Here is a 19,880-nt window from a genome sequence, read left to right as displayed (position 1 = left end):
CTGTTCTGACACAGAGCAATAGACAATCTTCTTTTCATTAGAACACTTAAAATACAAATGTTATTTCTAATCAATAATTAATGTATTTATTTTGAATTATTAAATTCAAATGTACTTACACAATAACTAAAGAGTTTTAGATTTCTCATCCATAATATGGAATCATCTGCTATGGGGGAATCAGCTATTCTACGCATGTGAGAGGGAGTGCATCCCAAGTAGCCGATCATTTCACGACTGTTCTCTGGCAATTATACGTGTTCGCTGAATTTGCGGCTTAGCAAGCTTGACTGTGCAAAATTCAAATATCACATATGATTTGTAAAGACACGGATGTAAACTTCTGTGTGTTGTCTTCATGGATCAGCTATTTTGACAAATTTTCCCATGCGGTCAAAATATGATTGCATTATACCCAGTAGCGACAAATTATGGCACTATTTTACTTTGAGTGTTTTGTAAGGGTAGCGTTGCATCACTTCATATGAAATCTAAAGCAAGATATTTGGAACATGGAAGGAGGGGAATGCAATGTACATCTCAGTGAATGATACAGAAACTATCAGTGATAATATAACTTGCCCTCAAAATCATAGCTCAACACAAGCTTGAATATTATATTAAATCTTAAGTTATTTGTTTGGCAGTGAAGTCCCTTCAAGAGATTTTCAAGATGGTATGTGAGGTAAACGTGCAGCAGTGACGATTGATCCTAAAATTGCCTACAAAACTTTTGACACGAGAGATCAGGGTCCCTTTAATACAAGGACTTGAGATCAATTGCAAATGTCAATTAATGATTTTGATTTGTTGAAAGTGGGTATGGTGAATGAAATGTTCTTAATTCAGAGCTACCAAGTCTCACGCATTGTGCGTGAGACTCACGCATTCAGGGTCCGTCTCACAATCTCACGCATGGCACCTATTTTTCTCACGCATTGGGACCCGACAGAAAAAAAAGAGAAAAAGTAGCATTATTCGCCAGATTATACGACTGGCCGACCGCCTTCGCGTCTAGCCCGGCACGTGAGACGAATCGAGAGTGCAGTTAGCGCACAGCTAGTATAGTACGTGATACGATGAATCGCGTGTGTGCATCGCATGGTTTTGAATCCCATTTGTCATGCGCGCCTTTTCGCAACGTACAAAGACGTCGAGTCATGAAAATCTCACGCATAACATTTTTTTGAACTTGGCATCTCTGTTAATTGGTCACTGACACTTTGCTATTTGTTACAAATCTTCCTACAAAACTGACCAGGTGAACAATCATATCTTGGAAGGCAATACAATGAGGGTTCTTCAGGGACCGATCTTATAAAGAGCTACAATTGATTTCAATCAATTTCAACTACTGATAGCCAGCAACACAATGAAAAAGTATACAATGTACTTTCATAATAAATAACAAACATACTCTAGATGCTGAATTGTGGCTCTGGAGGATTTTCAGAGTTGAGACTGATCTAAAGCAATTGTACCTCTTTAAAAAGTCAAAGCAATGGCTTTCAGCTTTCCAGGGCTCTTTGCATACATAGCCCAGGTGGGTGTTACATAAGGCTGTTTGTAAGTTCAGAGTGACTTTAAGAACAACTGGTGAACCTTTCTTACGTGCTAAATAATCACCAATGAATGTATAATGGTGAAAGGATCACCAGTCATTTCTAAAGTCGCTCTTAAACTTGCGAACAGCTTTATGAAACGGCCCCCTGAAATAAAGCTCGAAATATAGCCTAGAAAGTCACTTTAAAGCTAGCCCCTCTTTTCATATTTCCTCATGACAGTCTGGAAGAGAAGCTGTAGTTGGTATTTCCATCATTCAAGAAATAGTTCATAATCACTTACAGAGGATTGTCAGTCTTTCTGTGTTCTTCATTGAGCAAAAAAATATTTTCTCTGAAACTAATGGCAGTAAAGGAAGTGGGTGGGTGATGGGTGATTGATGCTGTTGAGTCTGTCTTGGTGTCCCATTTTTTGTTCTCTTGAATTCTAAATTGAAGTGGTCTTTCGGGTGGCTCGTCTTGAAGAAGATTATTCCTGATAACTGTGAAGGCAGATGGTGGAAAGCGGTGTATGATCCCATCAGAGCCATCTCTGTGTTTCTGACTATTCGTTTTGTCAGGGTAGTTTCTCGAGTTGGTTAATCTAGGTGAAGATAACCTCTTCATATTGCTATATACCATGCTAAGAGATTGGTGCAAGTGTTGGAAGAAGACAAGGATAGACAATGCTACCTTGTTTCTCTGGGTTCATTTTTAAACTTTTAATTGACTCTATGAATTTATGTGAACTGAGGTGCTGACACTGTGGATGATAGTCACTTGGAATGACTGCAAAGTCAGCAAGGAATGATGCTGCCAGACGTGGAAGCAGTGGACATGATAATGGTGGATGCTGTAAGATCCTAATTTCTAGTTGTTCACAGGACTCTCTTGACAATTCTCTGAGATTATGTTCTCTGATTTTGCCTAACCTGATGAGAATTGTCTCTTGGTGTGACTACAAAGTCAGCTAGGATTGATGCTGCCAGAAATGGAAGCAGTGGACATAGCGATGAGGATGCTGTAAGATTCTCATTTCTTGTTGTTCACAGGACTCTCTTAACATTCTCTCTGGAAGCCATCCCTGGTGATGATCATCTCTTGCTACTACTCCAATGTCAGCTAGGACTGATGCTGTGGGAGTTTAAAGCAGCTACCGTAGTGCTGGTGGATGCTCAAGATCCTTATTTATAGTCGTTCACAGGAGTCTCTGGTGACGTGTTCTCTGAAGTAGTCGACCATGGTGAGGATGAGCACTGTCTCTTGGTACGAATGCAATGTCTACTAGGATTGATGCTGCCCGAGTTTGAAGCAGTGGACATGGTGCCAGTGGATGCTGCAGTTCCTCATTTCTTGTTATTCACAGGACTCTCTGGAGGAGTGTTCTCTGACGTAGCCGACCCTGATGATGACTGTCTCTTGGTGCGACTGCGAGGTCTGCTAGGATTAATGCTGCTAGAGTTGGAAGAGGTGGAAGCGGTGCTGGTGGATGCTGTAAGATCCGTCTGAGTACTGATCCCTGGGACCTCGCTGGAAGGTGTCTTCTCATCACCTGTTATTCAAGAAATATGAGGACACAATTTAATTCAAGGAAACTCTCACAATAAATAAGGAATAGGGGAAGGCGGGGTAAGTTGTGACACTTTTTGCATTTTGTATGTTAGAATTGATATGACTAGTAATATTGTAGAAAGTAACTTGCCTTTAAATTTGATTCTTGGGAAATCTTTTTCACCTATATATAACTTTCTACCCCCACACTGAAAGTCATCGTGACCTTTGAAAAAAACTATGTCAAATGGCTCAACTTGCCCCATCTGTGGGGTAAGTTGTGCCACTGTCTGGGGTAAGTTGAGCCACAAAAACTATGTACAAAACGTATGCGGGAAGAACCAGGATGTCAATTTTTCATTTAAAGTATTTTCTCTAGATCTCTAATTCTCTAAATACTAACGTCTTCTAAAAGTAAAAGAACTGTCATGTGAATTAGCTCCTTTCTGCCTGCATATCAATGGCTTTTTACATTTTTTTTTTTCTTATTATACATCAACATTAGAATTACCATGGCTCAACTTGCCCCATGTTGATTTGGCTTAAAGATAAATTCCAGTATTGGTAACGATCTCAAAATGACTTTTTACAGAATCTAATGTAATGACCACCCAAGTGTCTGTTTGTATGAATAAAAAATATGTGCCAAAGGATTCTGGAAGAAATTGTGTAATTGCTGAGAAATAAGCAAAATAGGCGCGGATTTGGTCACTTCCGTCGGGTCTTTATTCCAGCAATAATAATACACTGTCCCACGTGTGCCTATCTGTGTTGGTGATCTTCAGCGTGAACATTTTTCAGCGTAGATTTCAAGATTTCACAAAGTTCAGTTTATGTAACTTTACCAGATCTAGATCCTCGATGATATACTGACAATTAAGCCTGGTTTTACAGACTTTCTCATGAAATCAGTGTCTACTGCAACTACTGGCATTTCTCTTTAAATTACCCCAGTCCAAACTTATTGCAATATTTTCACATCCACAAATTTCTTATGCATTCATCATGTAAAAGACTATGACAAGAATGAGAATCCATACCTGGACTAACAATATTGTTCTTATTTCTAGACATGTGTGGGTAAAAAAAACACTTATCTATTTTACACACTTTTTTACTTTTTAGGCTGAAATTTGTATTTTTCCCTCTAAAAAATTACTTTTTGTTTCAAAATTGAAAACAAAGTGGTGGGTTAAAGGTTATTTAATGGGTCATCAATATATGGCACCACCACGATGTCTGACTCATTCATTATTAGATTGGGGGTGGTGGCTCAACTTGCCCCTATACTCAACTTACCCCACCTTACCCTACATATCTGTGCTACAAATAGTCAAGAAGACACAAGTTTCTCAAAAAAAGAGTACATGTATAACTATTCCCAATGAGTGTTTGATTTTAGGAAAGTGAAGGGTAGACTGAGTGAAAACTTTTCAAAGCAAAACAGGAGATTAAAAATATCTTTACTGTTGATACTACACAAATTTTATTCTGAAAGAAGAGTTCATACCAGCACATTTCCTGGTAACATACATATCTGTGCTACAAATAGTCAAGAAGACACAAGTTTCTCAAAAAAAAAAGAGTACATGTATAACTATTCCCAATGAGTGTTTGATTTTAGGAAAGTGAAGGGTAGACTGAGTGAAAACTTTTCAAAGCAAAACAGGAGATTAAAAATATCTTTACTGTTGATACTACACAAATTTTATTCTGAAAGAAGAGTTCATACCAGCACATTTCCTGGTAACAGAAGCTGGCATTGTGTCCTTGTATTTTGTAGCTAGGATAAATGAATTTAAGAACTACTTGATCAAAATCATTTTTAGGAAATACAAGGATATGATGATACAAGCTACCAATGCCTGAAAATGTGCTGGTATTTTCGAATGTATATTAGCATTATAATGAATTGGGCTCCTGTCCATATTCCATTACATTGTTTGAGCTGACAATCAGATCAATTCTATTCCTATTTTCTATTATGACACAAGAAATTCTTCATCCGAGGCCTATCAAATTGATTATACATGATGCCAGTAAAAACCTCTCTATGTGCCTAATTCTCTTTGAATCATATTATCAGGATTCCATCCCACTTCACACATATTTCCATATTGCATAACAATTACATAAAATAAAACCATAGATAAAAAAAAATTAAAGGTATGTCATATATTTTTAGCAAAATTAATATGGCTCCAAAGTAGATGTTAGGTTTTCCATGTTAAATACAAAGATATGATGACTAAAATAGTGGTATGTAGGTATGGATAGAGGACAAAATGACAAAAATTGGGGCCTTGGAATGGGCTAATCCTAAACAGGAAGGCCTTGGAAATTGTGTAACAAGCGCAGCACAGCTTACCTCTGGGTTCCTTACGTCCACCAAGTCTTGGTGAGTGCTTCTCACCGCTCCCTTGGCTACCCGTTAGCTTGACTGAAGAGGAGAGAGAGGAGGAGAGAGACAAGGGAGGCTGACCTGGCTGGATCATGCTGGCAAGGAGTCTCTCGGGCTGGGAGAAGCGATTAGGGCGAGTCACGCTGCTGGAGGGGGATACCTGGGGCTTCTCTGCAGATGGAGCATTGTGGGTTCAGAGAATGGTTGGTGTAAGGAAAGGTAGTGAAGAATGGGTGATGCAGAATGGGTGGTGCAGAATGAGTGATGCAGAATGGGTGTTGCAGAATGGGTGATGCAGAATGGGTGATGCAGGAATGGTGGTAGAGGATTAATGGTGGTCATAGGTGGTGTAAAAAAGGGTTTTGAGGATAAATGGTAGATGAGTGGTGGAAGATGGGTGGAGTGGGAAGGTTGGATGATGATTGGTGGAGGACATGACAGGTGGAGGACAAGTGATGTAAGAAGGTCGGAGGATGGGTGGTGAATGGATGGTGGAAAGATGAGTTGTGTAGAAAGGAAAATGGAGGATAGAGGGAAGGTGACAACAGATAGGTTTTGGGGGATGGGTGGAAGGAGGAGTGGAGGAAATGTAGAGATTAGATATTGGGAAATTGTGGATGGGAAGAAGAGGAAGAGAAGAGAATTATCAGTGGTAGTTGGGTGGTGGAAAGTGGGTAGTGACAGATGAATGGTTGGTAAGAATAAAATAGAAGTGACAAGGAGGAAAGATAAGGTGAAAGAAAAAAAAAGCAAAGAAAAAAATTAGAGACCACATTCAGAGACCACATTCAGAGACCACAAACATCTTTTGTAACTTTAAATGAATATCCCTTCAAATTTTCTGACAAGTTTCTGTCTTAGAGTTAGTGATAATTATCTGAGGTGAGGGAATAATTTTTGGGTGAAAATAATTTAGCATCAAGGGAAACATTTGGGGGATATATATTTCATTATTCATCCTTTTTTATTTATCATTTTTATGAAAAATGATAGTACATTTCTCAAAATTTACCATATAGACATGCATAATTAACACAATTGTCTATGTACATACATCAAAAAAATACATTATAATCATGAATACTGATATTCATTTAACTGTTAAATAAAAGAAAATGGAAGAAAACCTGTCCACATGAATAATTAAATTGGTAAAAAGATCTATTCAAAGTCCTGTTAAACAAATGAGAGGTAATCAGTTTAGTAATATGATAGAAATGAATATGGTTAATTAGATAATTAACGACATTATGAAATTATCACCATTTGTCAAATGTGTAACAGGAGTTAATGGTTTATTCATTAATGTGATGAAATCAGGCATTTCTTGCTCAAGATAAGGTATGAGTTAAAACCTTTATTGCAATTAAGGGTGTTAAATTATCAAATTGGGGTCTGTTTAATTGATTAAAAACATATTCAGCCTCTGAACAAGAAATCAATTTTCTTATTCAACCATACAATGTTAGGTACTTTACATAATCTATACATAAAAATACAACTATGCAACTATCATTTTATTCTTAAATGTGCCACAAAGCTAGCTCAGTAACATTTCTTCTTTTTTTGCACAGGATATGAGGCCCATTCAAAATATTGGAGATGCATAATATTTTTTTCTTTTGTCATCAAGTGAAGAAAATGTTGGACTATCAAATCTATTTTTAAAAATTAGCCCTATCTTTCTTGAATTTTACAGATGCATAATTATGATGTCACTATGAAATCACGATGATGTAATGGGTTGGTCTCCTATTAAAATTTGATATTTGTTTATGATGCCTGAATTTCAGCGTAAGTGGGAATAATTCTCCCAGAAAGACTGAACACATTGAAAATATTACTGAGCGATGATTTGTCGCACCAAACATGTACGTATGTATATATTATCAAGGCTTTAAACAAAGCGTTCAGAATATAGGATCACTATTCACTGGGTGCCTAGACTTACATGTATGTGTATTAAATATTGATCATGCAATATTCCTATAAACATTCATCAACATAAATTCTTAATAAGACTACTGACAACCTGCAATGGAATGACTACACGTAATTACTTCTTGCAATAATACATGAACTAATGGTGAGTTTAATGTTTATTAGTCCTTTTTGTTCTAAACAGACCTTTTATCACAATCATGCAAATTACCAAATCATCAACCCTCCATCCCCCCCAAAAAAAAATTTATACCGGTATATGAAAAAGAGCCATTGCATTTTACATATCGATTGAGAGAAACTTTGAAAAACACAGAGGGAGGTTCTTCACTTTACTTTCGACATATGCATAATCACAAATTGACAGTGCAAACTTTCTTTTAAAAAAACACATCAAATCCCTATAAAGCAATCACCTAATATTTGCTTTTGACAAAAAATAGAATAAATCATTCAGGTATACGTTAGTAAATTACCCATTTACCTGCCAACAATTTTTCACCAAAATGAGGCAATTAATCTCCTCAAAGCTGTTATGTTCAGTAATGGCCCCACAACGCAGCCAAACAAATCAATACGCTGCCATTATCTCGTCTTAATTTCGCTATGAAAAATATTTCCACTGGAGTGGAGTTATCACTATGGCTTGTTTGATCATTGGAGACGGGCACTGATATTATCTTGGTGATGATGAGGGCATTACAAACATCCTGACTGATCTTAATTAGTGCCTATCCTCACATCTTATAGATACAAGTTTATGATTCACGAAGAAAGATGGAAGAATTAAGGTAGGAGAGAAAGGGTGAGAAATGGGATATAGATTTAAAGATAGGTAAAAGCCACGGAAGAAATGTGAGAGAAGTGGGGACAGGGAGTAAAGGGGGTAAAGAGAGGGGCAAAGAGAAAGAGAGAGAGAGAGGGATAGAGAAAGAAAGAGGAAGAGAAGAAAGTCAGAGAAAGATCAAGAGCATGCAAAAGAGACATAGAGACAGAAACAACATGAGATATAGAAGAGAAAAAATATTTCACATTTCCCACTCAGCTCCTGTGGATTTCTATACTGAAATTATTGAACAGTTATGATTCATTCATCAAATTGTCCTATCATCAAATGGAAAATAGTGAGAGATGGGAAGTTGGAATTGGGAAAATGTATTGAAGCATTAATTTCTCATCATTTATGAAGAACAAGCCTTAATCTATTATAGTGGCTGATTTGATATATGTATAATAGATAGGCCTATAGATCTACAATTAATCATTTTTTATGGAGTCATGAAGATTGGATGGGTAAAAAAAGGAAATTGCCTACATGATCTAAAGGCTTTTACTTAAAAGTCCATGTGTATGACCAGCCCTCAGTTGCTTTCCTATTATCATTTTTTTTCCACAATGCTTCCCAACTCTTAATACTCCCTTTTTAGTAGAATACATTGATCTAATTTGCATTGCATTACACCATCTACTAGTAAACTGAACAGATTTAGAATTCTAGATTCTCTCCGAAACTAGGTCTTCATGTCTGAAGACTTCAAATATTCCTTAAAAACATGCTCATCTCCTTAATCGAGCAAGATTATGGAATTGTGCCAAAGAAAAATCCATAGTTATATCTAGATGTGCATTAAAGTGAGATGTTCAAAATACAGCACCAAAATGAATGTTAGGGTCTACAAAGGTCACACTTATACTTGAAAAAATCATATACTGGTTGCCACTCTACCAATATCGATATACATGTAGTACCTAGATGGTTTATATTCAGTAATGTCTAATGAAAATATAAGAAAAAAACGAGGGGGATGTTATTTTTTTTCAAGAACTTTAATAATATATCTCATTACGACATCAAATTCTATTGAACCCAATATCACAATATCTAGACAGACCATCATACAGATATTAAACACTCACAAATATGTTTAATCAACATTATTTTCCTAATTTGCACAAGTTAGTGGAAGCTACTGGTATGACTGCGCTAAAAATGAACCTGAATATGTTCATATTCCACTTGTAGTACTAGACAAATAAACTTCGCCAATGCGTCGCCAATAACCAAGAGCAGAATAAACCCTAGATCATTAAAAGATAAAAGGGATACATCAATTACAAGAATAAGTGCTCTCTGGCAAGATCATATTGTTAGTTTCTTGAATGTCATCAAAATGGGAGATAAGTATTATAATTAATGAAGGGAAAATCTTGGCAGTCTCGCTCATCGCATGTCAGTCTTCAATTTTAGAGGGAAATGGGTTTCAAATTATCAGGTTTTGGAATAAGCCATTCTTATGACCGATGTCGGGGCTGCAATCCTGAAAAAGTGCCCTTTTTACGCAAGAAAAATGCCCCCTCATGAACGTGTACTGTGCCCCTTTACCTGAGGAAGACCCGTTGTATGTGTTAACAAGTGCCATTTCTTGTACCAGTGCCCCTTTTTACCCAAGAAAAGTGCCCTAATGAAACATGTTCTGTACCCCTTTAATGTGAGGACCTGCTTGTAAGTGCCCTTTCTAGAATTAGTGCCCCCTTTTATCCTAGAAAAGTGCCCCTCACGAACATGTTTTTTACCCCTTTCATACCTAAGAGACATGCAAGGGCCCCTTTATTTTTAATTCTTATAGAGGTGCCTTTTCTTGTAACAGTGCCCCCTTTTACTCAAGAAAAGTGCCCCTCATAAACATGTTCTGTGCCCCTTACACCTGAGGACCGTTTTATATTTTAACGAGTGACCCTTTGCCTTCTCATAGGTGCCTGTTCTACACAGATAAGTTGTCCTGATCACGATGAGAGAACTTTTTGGTGATATTATAAATCCACATGAAAAAAGAAGAGAAAAAATTCAAAATGGACTGTTATCATACATTCAATAATTTATGAAAATCATAAAAATTTATAGATATTCATAACTGTATGATATTCATAGCATAATATTCATATCATATCATATATCCATCATATCATATCCATTCATATCATTATCCATTCATTTCATATCATCATATTAAAATTGATAGATATTTTAATGTTAATTAAGCAAAATCATGGTTTGCATCGAAACCAGGGGAATGTTGGAAGTATGGAAGCCTTAAAGTACACCAAGGTGATTAAGAATGAGAGAAACAAGAAAATGAATATTAAAGACCAGGAAAGAAAGCAAGAAAACTGTGACTGATTACAAGTCTTATAATTGCAAGTCAATTTCACGATCCAAAATCAATATTTCTTGCAATTGATTGCATATTTGTTTCATCTATATTTGAATACAATGAGTCATTTTTTATCTCTTGGGACACTTCATGAAATTATTGACAACATGCATCCTGTTACCACTGTCAACTTTAAAGCTCCCATAGACAAGAAATGCATAATATAAAACTCTTTGCCAGAATTTAAAAAAGAAGTTTAATGCCCTGGTCTAAATTTAAAACTTAGAAGGGGTTCAAACTTCTTTTGAGAATTTGGGCCTTTACGATTTGGAATACCGTTAACAAGAAGTAAAAAGTCAATCAATGTCTGAAGAAAAAAAATCATGCAATGAAGATAAAGGTGATTACGAAGGAGGAAGAATGGGTGAAGAAATATATGGAAATGGGTTTGGATTGGTTGGAATTATCTTCTCCGCAATTGGTTGGATGGAATTTTCATGCATCTTAGAATGGCTGACAACTAAAAAAAAAGATTTTTAAACATACCATACATGAGGAATGTTACCACTGATTTGTGTCTTGAAGGAGAGTAATACACACATTCTTTTTAGGATGGAAAAAAATGTTTAAAGAAATTAGCTCAATCGAGTACGTATATTTATCTCTTGCTCATTTTTATGGACAAGTATTTTGTTTAAGATGATTCTCAATCACTACAATACCATAAAGTGAAATATATTCCACATTTCAATTGATTAAATAACTAAATACTGAGATTTTAGATATTATCATAATCATGATTAGTTTGTTTTGATACTGGTAAGTACCATAAATGTAAAGACATATTGGAGTATGTCATTTATAAGAGGCTTTTCAAAAGAATAAAAGAAAAATGAAAATGACAACTCCTTTAAAACATTGACAAGAAAACTTGAAGGACTGAATTTAAAAGAGATTTAATCATAAGCGAGGTTAAAATCCCTAGTAGGGTATTTAGCTTATATTAACGCAACCCCCCCCCCCCCCCCGATGGGGTCAAACATCTACCCCTTGCCCCTGCTGGCTAAATTCACAAAGTCACTTTTTTTAGGGAGGGGAAGGAGACACGGGGCATTACAACAATGAGTCAAATGTGTACACAATATACACAAATATGATAAGCCTTAAGCAACATCAAATAAAAAAAAAATGTATGAACTGTTTATACATCACAGACAAGAAGCAAATAACAGGAGAAACAACAATGTTATAAGAATCTAAATTATGTCTAATGCAAGAAAGTAATAGCCAAAAGCATAAAATCATATCAAACCAAACAAAACTGGATATACCAAAGAATGAATAGCTGGTTTTGGAAAAGAGCATGCAATGAACAAAAATTATTGAGTCAAAAGTAAACATTCAAACCACCAGACCGCACTCCGTATAGAATGCAAAAGACCATCTGAGTCCTTCTTTTAATCATATTAAGACCTTCCAGTATAAAATATGATTTATCAAATGTAAATTTAAGAAACTATTTCCCTTGACTTCAACCTATCATGTTCATTAACCCTTTTGGTCCCACAAAGTTTACTTTGACCTAAATATCTTTACACAATAGAGCCAAAGTTTAGGAGAAAATATTCTTTCCGATAATATTATTCTGAAAATTCCCAGCTTATACTAAGCTTGCTCTCTCCTTACTTCTTCCAAAGTTTGATAATTCATTAATTTTCTTAAATGATTAATTTGTATAGATATATTGCTTAGACTACATAATATAGCAGAAGATATGAATACCGGTGAGTTCATTTCACTACCTATCATTTTATATATTATAATTTGTGCACAGTTTTCCCAAAGTATAAGATAAATTTAAAGACACACACAGTGATTGTATTAAAGTGTACTCCAGGAGACCCATAAGACCAAATAGATACGATTAGAGTAAGAACAGGTGAAATATTAGCAATCGTCAACATAGAACCAATACAGTGAACATCAAACCAAGAAGAGAGTGCCATGGTAAGTTTGTTACCCGTGGACTTTGACGTAAATTGTAGCTTTGATGGCAAGAGGGAGCCCTTCGAATCCACATTGGTCAGGCTGTTGGCTGGGCCGCTGCCGGATGCCTCAGGGCTAGTGAAATACCTGGTGTCTGATTGATGCGTGCAAGGAAGGGCAAGTTATTCATATAGGTAAGTTTTTTAAAAACTACACAAATCTTAATTAAACAGGGTAATGTTATATCTGACATAACCAAGTATACATTACCTATATGTATGCATACATACTTGCATCTGATGTTGTTTGAAGGTTTGCATGGTGGCATGTACAATCGCTGATGTGGTTTATGGTACACCATGTGGAGTGTTATAGAAACAGTGGATAGAAGAAAAGAAATGGATAGGCGAGAAAGTGGAGATTTGAGAGTAGAGTATTCTTTCTTGAAAGTAGGAGTGAAGACGGACTGTAAATCAGAAGGAATTGATGAGTTGAGAACAGCTTGAGTAGTAGAGCTGATGAGATGCTGGCTTGAGTCGGCGCGAGTAGAGATGATGAGGAGTAGAGAGCCTCGACATTTCGGACAGGTTGACTGTCCGTCTTCACTCCTACTTTCAAGAAAGAATACTCTACTCTCAAATCTCCACTTTCTCGCCTATTCATTTCTTCTCTTCTTCTTTCCACTGTTTCTATAACACTCCACAATGGGTACCGTAAACCACATCAGCGATTATACTTGCATCTGTCTGTTCATCATTCAATCAAATCAGGAACATTCATTTTATTATCTATTTCAATGAAACACCCCCTTCACACTTTTTCCACAAACTCTTTCTGTTTTCAATAATGACATATGAATTTTGCAAACAGAAACGGTCAACATCACATCAGGCTGAATTTCATATCAAGTTTGAGGTACTATCTTCAACACGACACAAAGCTAATTTAAAAAGTACATGAACAAAATGGACATTACATATAAACTAATCAAAAACAGTATTTTAAAAAATCCTCTCAAATGAAAAGGAATATTACAATTCAGTGCATTGCCAAACATGCCTTGTTCTTACGTAGTATAGTCTAGTTATAATATGCTAAGCTGGTCTGCACTGTATTTCAATTTATATGATAATACACAACAGGCCAATGTGGAAATTCTGGTTTGGATTGAAGGAGTAAAACAAAGAATAAAAACACCCCCAAATAAACAGCTTGAGTTTTTCAATAATTATTAGCATTCAAATGATCATTCCTTTTTTTTCGTTGCATGTAATACATGTACCTCAAAATACATAATACAAAACTGAAGAAAAAGAACAATGTCCAATGTTTCAAGGAGAACCTTATCATGAATTGTTAGCATGACCACTGTTAAAAAATAATTTATATTGAAATGCAACCAAATACTATTCTTGAATAATATAGCATCTATACATTTACTTTGAAATACAGTTCTATGCAATGATGGATAATTTGGGAGTGAATAGCCAGTGACTTCACACAGGAAAACCATGGGCCTGATTGTGCAATTTAAAAAAAAAATTGGCAAAGTGGGCATTTATTGAAAATCTCTAAAACCAAACCCAAATTGCCAATTGCCAAAAATGTTTTCAATCAAAGTAATAAATGGATCCAAAATCAATGATTCGTGTTGCAATAAACTACAAATTTCCAAATGATTTCTTGTCTTTTACTTGCAAATATGGAGTATAACTTGATTTTAATGGGACTTGAATTTGATCTGCATCTTTCAAATTTGGCAATTATTATTTATTCGCAATTGGTTGAAAATTGTTTTGGGGGCCACATGCCCTTAGATTGACAAAGTAGAGTGTGTTTTTTTTCATTTGGAGATGAGAAGAAAGATAAAAGCGAGCAAATTATATTAATCTAACAAGAGCTCAAGTGCTAAATCATTATTGATATTCAGTATGTATGTTTTATCATTACTCCATTCAGAAAACTCATTACAGATAACATATTTTGTAATCACTTGAGCTCAATTTTAGCATATTTTGTACGAGTGTGATGAAACTTACCTTTTATGCTTAATAACCCATTTCAACTCTACTAAATTTGTTGAACTGTTGATTTCTAGCATCATATTTCACAAATTATCAGGACAATACCTGCAATCACTAATCTGACAGAATAATTGTGATAAGAAATACTTCCAGAAGATGTGGTGTCATTACATTCACATGTGTTTACAAAATTTGTATACACAATAAATATGAGATTGTCATACTGTGAGTAACTGCTTTGAAGATATTGTAGAAACAGAGTCCTTCAACAGATTAATTAGAAAAAAAAAATTTAATCATCAATAAGATAAAACTTCAAAATACTTAAATTTTAAATCTGTTAAGAAAGATAGAAGTTGATTACTAGATTTATCAAAAATTGCCTAATGACAAGATAAGACTACTTACTCTGTATTTTCTGTCTAGCGAGGGCGGGCTCAAAGACATGGGCAGAGTAGTCCTCAAAAGTTGAACAGTCTTTGTGGTTCTTAACGATGGTATCCAAGTACTTAGCTCTCTCCTCGTAGCTAATACGCAACATGTTAAGGAATGCTAATATTTTTTAGAAATTAAAGATTTGATGGCCCCCTCCAAGTTACATTTTGCATTTAGATACAAGTCAACTAAGGTTGATTTTTTTAAGGGGGGGGGGGGTTACAGGTACATATTCACAATGCAATGCAAATATCTACTGTCCAGAATGCGGCGGTGATAAAAAAATAAGAAATACATATTTAACATGTCTTTATTCATAAGTGGTCAAGCTCATTATTCAATAAAAACATGTACATGTAACATGCTAAATATAGCCAGCATTTGGTATCAAATACTATAAAACTCCTAGTTGCAAATATTGGCAAATGCAGGCCTATAATTTTTTTTCAAAAATATGTAATACAACCCCAAGTGGTCAAGCTCATTAATTCAAAAATTTGATTTTTGAAAGTACTTACTTTCAACCAGAAAATAATATGATCCTAATAAAAGATTTAGTACTTTCAACATAATCTACCTTTGTAAGTGGACAAATAATCATCTACAAGAAGTCCTCTTAATTCCATGCTTGCTTTTCTTCCAACATATCCTTGAGTTCTGCAAAAGTGACCCAGCCAGAGGCTAGTATTTGCATGGATAGTCCTTGAAGAAATATATAACTCTTGCCTGATACATACATTCATATCTCCCAAATCAGGAATAAAAATCTGGTCATATCGGCTATTGTAATCTTAATTTAGAACATTGCAATGTATTTGCAAACATGATATCATCACACTTGTAAAATCTCTGTGAAAAATACCATTTAATTACAAGGTGGCTCTTAAAGTGAGAGATATTCACAGGGACAGTTGCAGTGTGATCAAAAGTCAGTTATATTAACTTCTCTCCAACCAAACAATGGGACATGAAGAACATATATAATCATGTGTACATAATATTTCTATATAAATTGTGAAAGCCTCATTGCACTACACTCCACAAAATAATGTCCTATTGGGCCCTGTTGCATAAAAGTTACTACAGTGGTAACTTTGTCATCCAATTCCAAGGAATCCTTGATTTTGATTGGCTAATGAGTTCAGTTGCCATGGTAGTTACCATTGGGAGGCAAAGTTACCATAACAGTTACTTTTATGCAATGATACCCAGGTCTCAGGCAGAATAATATATCCAGTATTTTTAAAGTAAATTCTTGGAAATATATTTTATTCTCCCGGGAAGTGTGAAAGCACCTTATAGCATTTTGAGGCACTCAAATGAAGAGTTTGGCTGGAAGCTACTAATATCATCCACAGAAGCACCATCTTATAAGATAAAGACTTGGCCATCTTGATTTTTATTCAAACACCTCTTAAACAAAGAAATAAAGGACTGCTGGAATGTTTTCACCCACACTTTTCAGGCAGTCATTTATAAAACAGTTTGGATAAATTGTGAAGAGAAAGAGATAAATGAACAATTACCAAACAGGTACAATTTATTTTGTCATGACACGTGATCCCAAGACGCCGCGTTTTGCAAAACAAACTATCAAGTGTTCCATGAATAATAGACCTACACTTGCTACAAAGAAACATTGACAGGAACATACAGAAGAATGTATGAAGAAAATCAACTTTCAATAATAGTCCATATTCTGAAATGAGCAATAATTTTGAATTGACTGCAGAACATATTGCTTTTTTTCAACATACAGTGTATTCAAGTAAAGACTGTGGAAAGAGTTAATGCAAGAAGTCTGAGTATATGATAATTAGATTGCCGAGTTCATCACAATTATTATCAACTGAAATGAAAACATACATAACAATGATTTACATGTATTTTTATTCAATCAATATAAAATTTGTAATTTGTTAGCTTTCACCATCAGTTAATGCATTTATTTCCTAAACTATTAAAAGGAATCCTATTCAAAATATACAAACCTATCGCAAATGGTTAGGGTTTTTTTTTTCAACAAATCATCATAGTATTTAGACTTCGAGATTTTATTGAATAATTTAAAGGCTTTTTATTTCTAGTGAAGTATGGGCATTTGCCTGAATGCAAAATTGTATAATCTGTCATTTTCAAATTATGCCTCTGAACAAATATGAAGCAAACAGTAAAATGGGTGCACTTATTGGAGGCAGAGAGGCATAATATTAATGTGAGATGATAAACTAACAGCTTTCTTGTTCCAACCAACACATCAACTAATCTCTCCAAAAACACCTGTACAAAACAAGACTCTCCACAAACTGAAACACGATAACTATTAGGTCTCCGAAAATATTCCATTAGTCCCTACAGGGGAAAGTAGAAGCCAAGATATATTGTTATCATGAGAACATGATCAATTTTCAATGTGGAATAATTATCCCTGCGGTCAATAAGAACCACCTGTCGGACATCGCTCACATGCCAGCATGTCCTAAATTCTTGTGGGGCTACCTCGCTTTCAAGCCAAGTTATCAAGGTTTTAATATGGCTATGACACAACAAAATACTGTGAAAATTGTTTGGCTGCATGCATTGTTTTTGCTTTTTTTGTTAAATCTTTCTATGTAAAAATTACTTTCAGCAAGATATTTATTGTTTATAATTACTTACAGGTAAACCATAAATCAGGGAACTTATTTTACAGGGCCATAAGGCCGTATTTTAGTTTGCCGTTATTTTGAACTCCATACTTTGGTATGCATTAACTGTTCTCTTTTTTTTATTATTTAAAGCATCTTTATTATGTAACCTATTTCAAATGCATTTTACTTGCATGGATGTATAAAAATTGCATGTATCTTATTTATTTTGTAATGAATTTATTTTATATGAATGTAAAAATAAATGAGAATGATGATGATAACATACATTATTTTGTTACCTGCCAACAAAAAGCTCTGGACCTATCATATTCTAAAATATTGATGCCAAAATTTTTTTGTCCCAAACAAAAATGAACTAATGACATCATAAATGCCATATTTTTTCTGCTTTCATTTGGACATCTTTTTGACAGTTGATGTGTGTATTTATCAAAGCACATTTATGGAAATCAAATTGGGTGATTAAACTCACATCATTATCATCATCATCAATTTATCAGGTATGAATACATTTCAAGTAGATTGTTAAAATGTATGCATGCATATGTTATTCATTATGTCATTTGCTTATTTTATGCTGAGAAAAGATGACTACACTTGTATATTATTTTGTTATTGGAATGTGGAAATAAATGAATTCTTTAAAAAATCAAATCAATTATTTACACATTAAAAAATGTTGCTGAATTTGCCATATCTGAACCAAGCTTGATATTCATGGAAAGCAACTGGTATAGAGAAAGTAAAAGGCCATAATTATAGCACAATCAAATCAAGATGAAAAGGGAAAAAAAGAAATTGCAACCCATTCCCTACATTGGACTGTGAATAGTGAAAAGGGAATGTTATATGATATCCATTTTCAAACATGCATGTAGCACATCATTAAATTATGATTTCATGACTGAAAGCTGAACCCAGAACTACAATAGAGAGTTCTTTTTTTATGGGAGTAATTGAAAATCAGTTCAGATTTCTGCAATTTTTACGAGCAACAATTCATATGATGGTATGCATGATATACCAGATGGCACGCCGGGTTAAAAATACCCTTTGAAATGCATCACAATTATTGTTTAAACAGAGTCTCAAGTTACCTCATGCCCAGATATCGAATCTGCCCTGATTGTTCCATATTTTCAATTCTGCTGGTTACTCAAATATTGGATTGCTCTTAGAGCCCAGTCACCATAGAGGCCATTTTACACTGCTTCTCATTAGTGAATTCTGGGTCAAAGATTGTTAAACATATTGTCACCCTAAATATAACCAAAATGAACTTCATAATAAGAGATGGGCATATGAATTCATACTTTGAAGAATTCTCAAATAAACATTGAAAAATATATAAACAATTAATGAAAGAATAAATCGATCAATGAATAGTAAATGAATTATTTAATTCATGAACAGATAAAAAAATCAACAGATAAATAAATAAATAATGAATACAAAATAAATATACAAATGAATGAATGAATGAATGAATTAGATGAATGAATGAATGAATAGATGAATGAAATGAATGAATGAATGAACGAACGGACAAATGAATGAATGAACCAACGAATGAATGAGTGAATGAAAGAAAGAAAGAGTGAATGAATGAATAAATGAAAGAATGAATGATTATATATATAAATATATAAATAATGAATAATTTAATAAATACACAAAAAAAATAAATAGAAATTGAAACCACAGACCAAAATGTGACCACTTCCACCAAATATCTTACAGTAATAACACTTTTTTGCCAGTGTGCCCCTCCCTAGTCAAAACACAAAGTGCAGATAAATGTAAAGCAACTTTTAGACTTGCATTCTTGTGCATGAGCTGCCTAGATACTACCCATTCTGTCAATGGGAACACACCCATAGAAAGATACTGGCATGCAACTCGATCTCCTCTGATTGATATGAATAGTCCCACTGCCTGATTGCTTTTATCATTCACACTCCATTACAAAGCCTTCAGCAAAACTATGCATACTTTCACTACCTTTTTAACTGCAATGGATACTTGGTGCCATTATCACATGATAGTTTTATCAATTAAAGCAATTTGCCACTTTATAAATATTTGACTGTTGAGGCATTTGAGGAAATATGTCCTTATAATGTTTGGACAAATAGATGTCACTTTGCAATCACCTACACCATTTTCATCTGAAAGAATCAGGATTTGAAAGGCAGATT

The 19,880-nt window shown here is 34.7% G+C and overlaps 1 protein-coding gene across 6 annotated transcripts in view; it reads right to left on the bottom strand.

Annotated features, from left to right (window-relative positions):
• Positions 1 to 2,822: 2,822 nt before the first annotated feature.
• LOC121418837 (ral GTPase-activating protein subunit alpha-1-like) overlaps positions 2,823 to 19,880 on the bottom strand; it is a 91,282-nt gene continuing 74,224 nt past the window's right edge. For 5 of the 6 annotated variants that reach the window (XM_041613009.1, XM_041613011.1, XM_041613012.1 and 2 more), the window contains 4 exons: positions 15,005 to 15,123; positions 12,607 to 12,726; positions 5,461 to 5,664; positions 2,823 to 3,093 (listed from right to left, as the gene is read on the bottom strand). In XM_041613009.1, coding sequence (XP_041468943.1) covers positions 2,888 to 3,093; positions 5,461 to 5,664; positions 12,607 to 12,726; positions 15,005 to 15,123 — 649 coding nt within the window. In that variant the 3' untranslated portion in view covers positions 2,823 to 2,887. The remainder of the gene's footprint in view (positions 3,094 to 5,460; positions 5,665 to 12,606; positions 12,727 to 15,004; positions 15,124 to 19,880) is intronic. The other variant, XM_041613013.1, reaches the window with a different exon arrangement.

This window comes from Lytechinus variegatus, chromosome 7, assembly GCF_018143015.1.
Source record: "Lytechinus variegatus isolate NC3 chromosome 7, Lvar_3.0, whole genome shotgun sequence".
Classification (NCBI taxonomy): Eukaryota; Metazoa; Echinodermata; class Echinoidea; order Temnopleuroida; family Toxopneustidae; genus Lytechinus; species Lytechinus variegatus.
The sequence above is the reverse complement of the archived record's forward strand: the minus strand, read 5'-3'. Positions and strand labels throughout refer to the sequence as shown.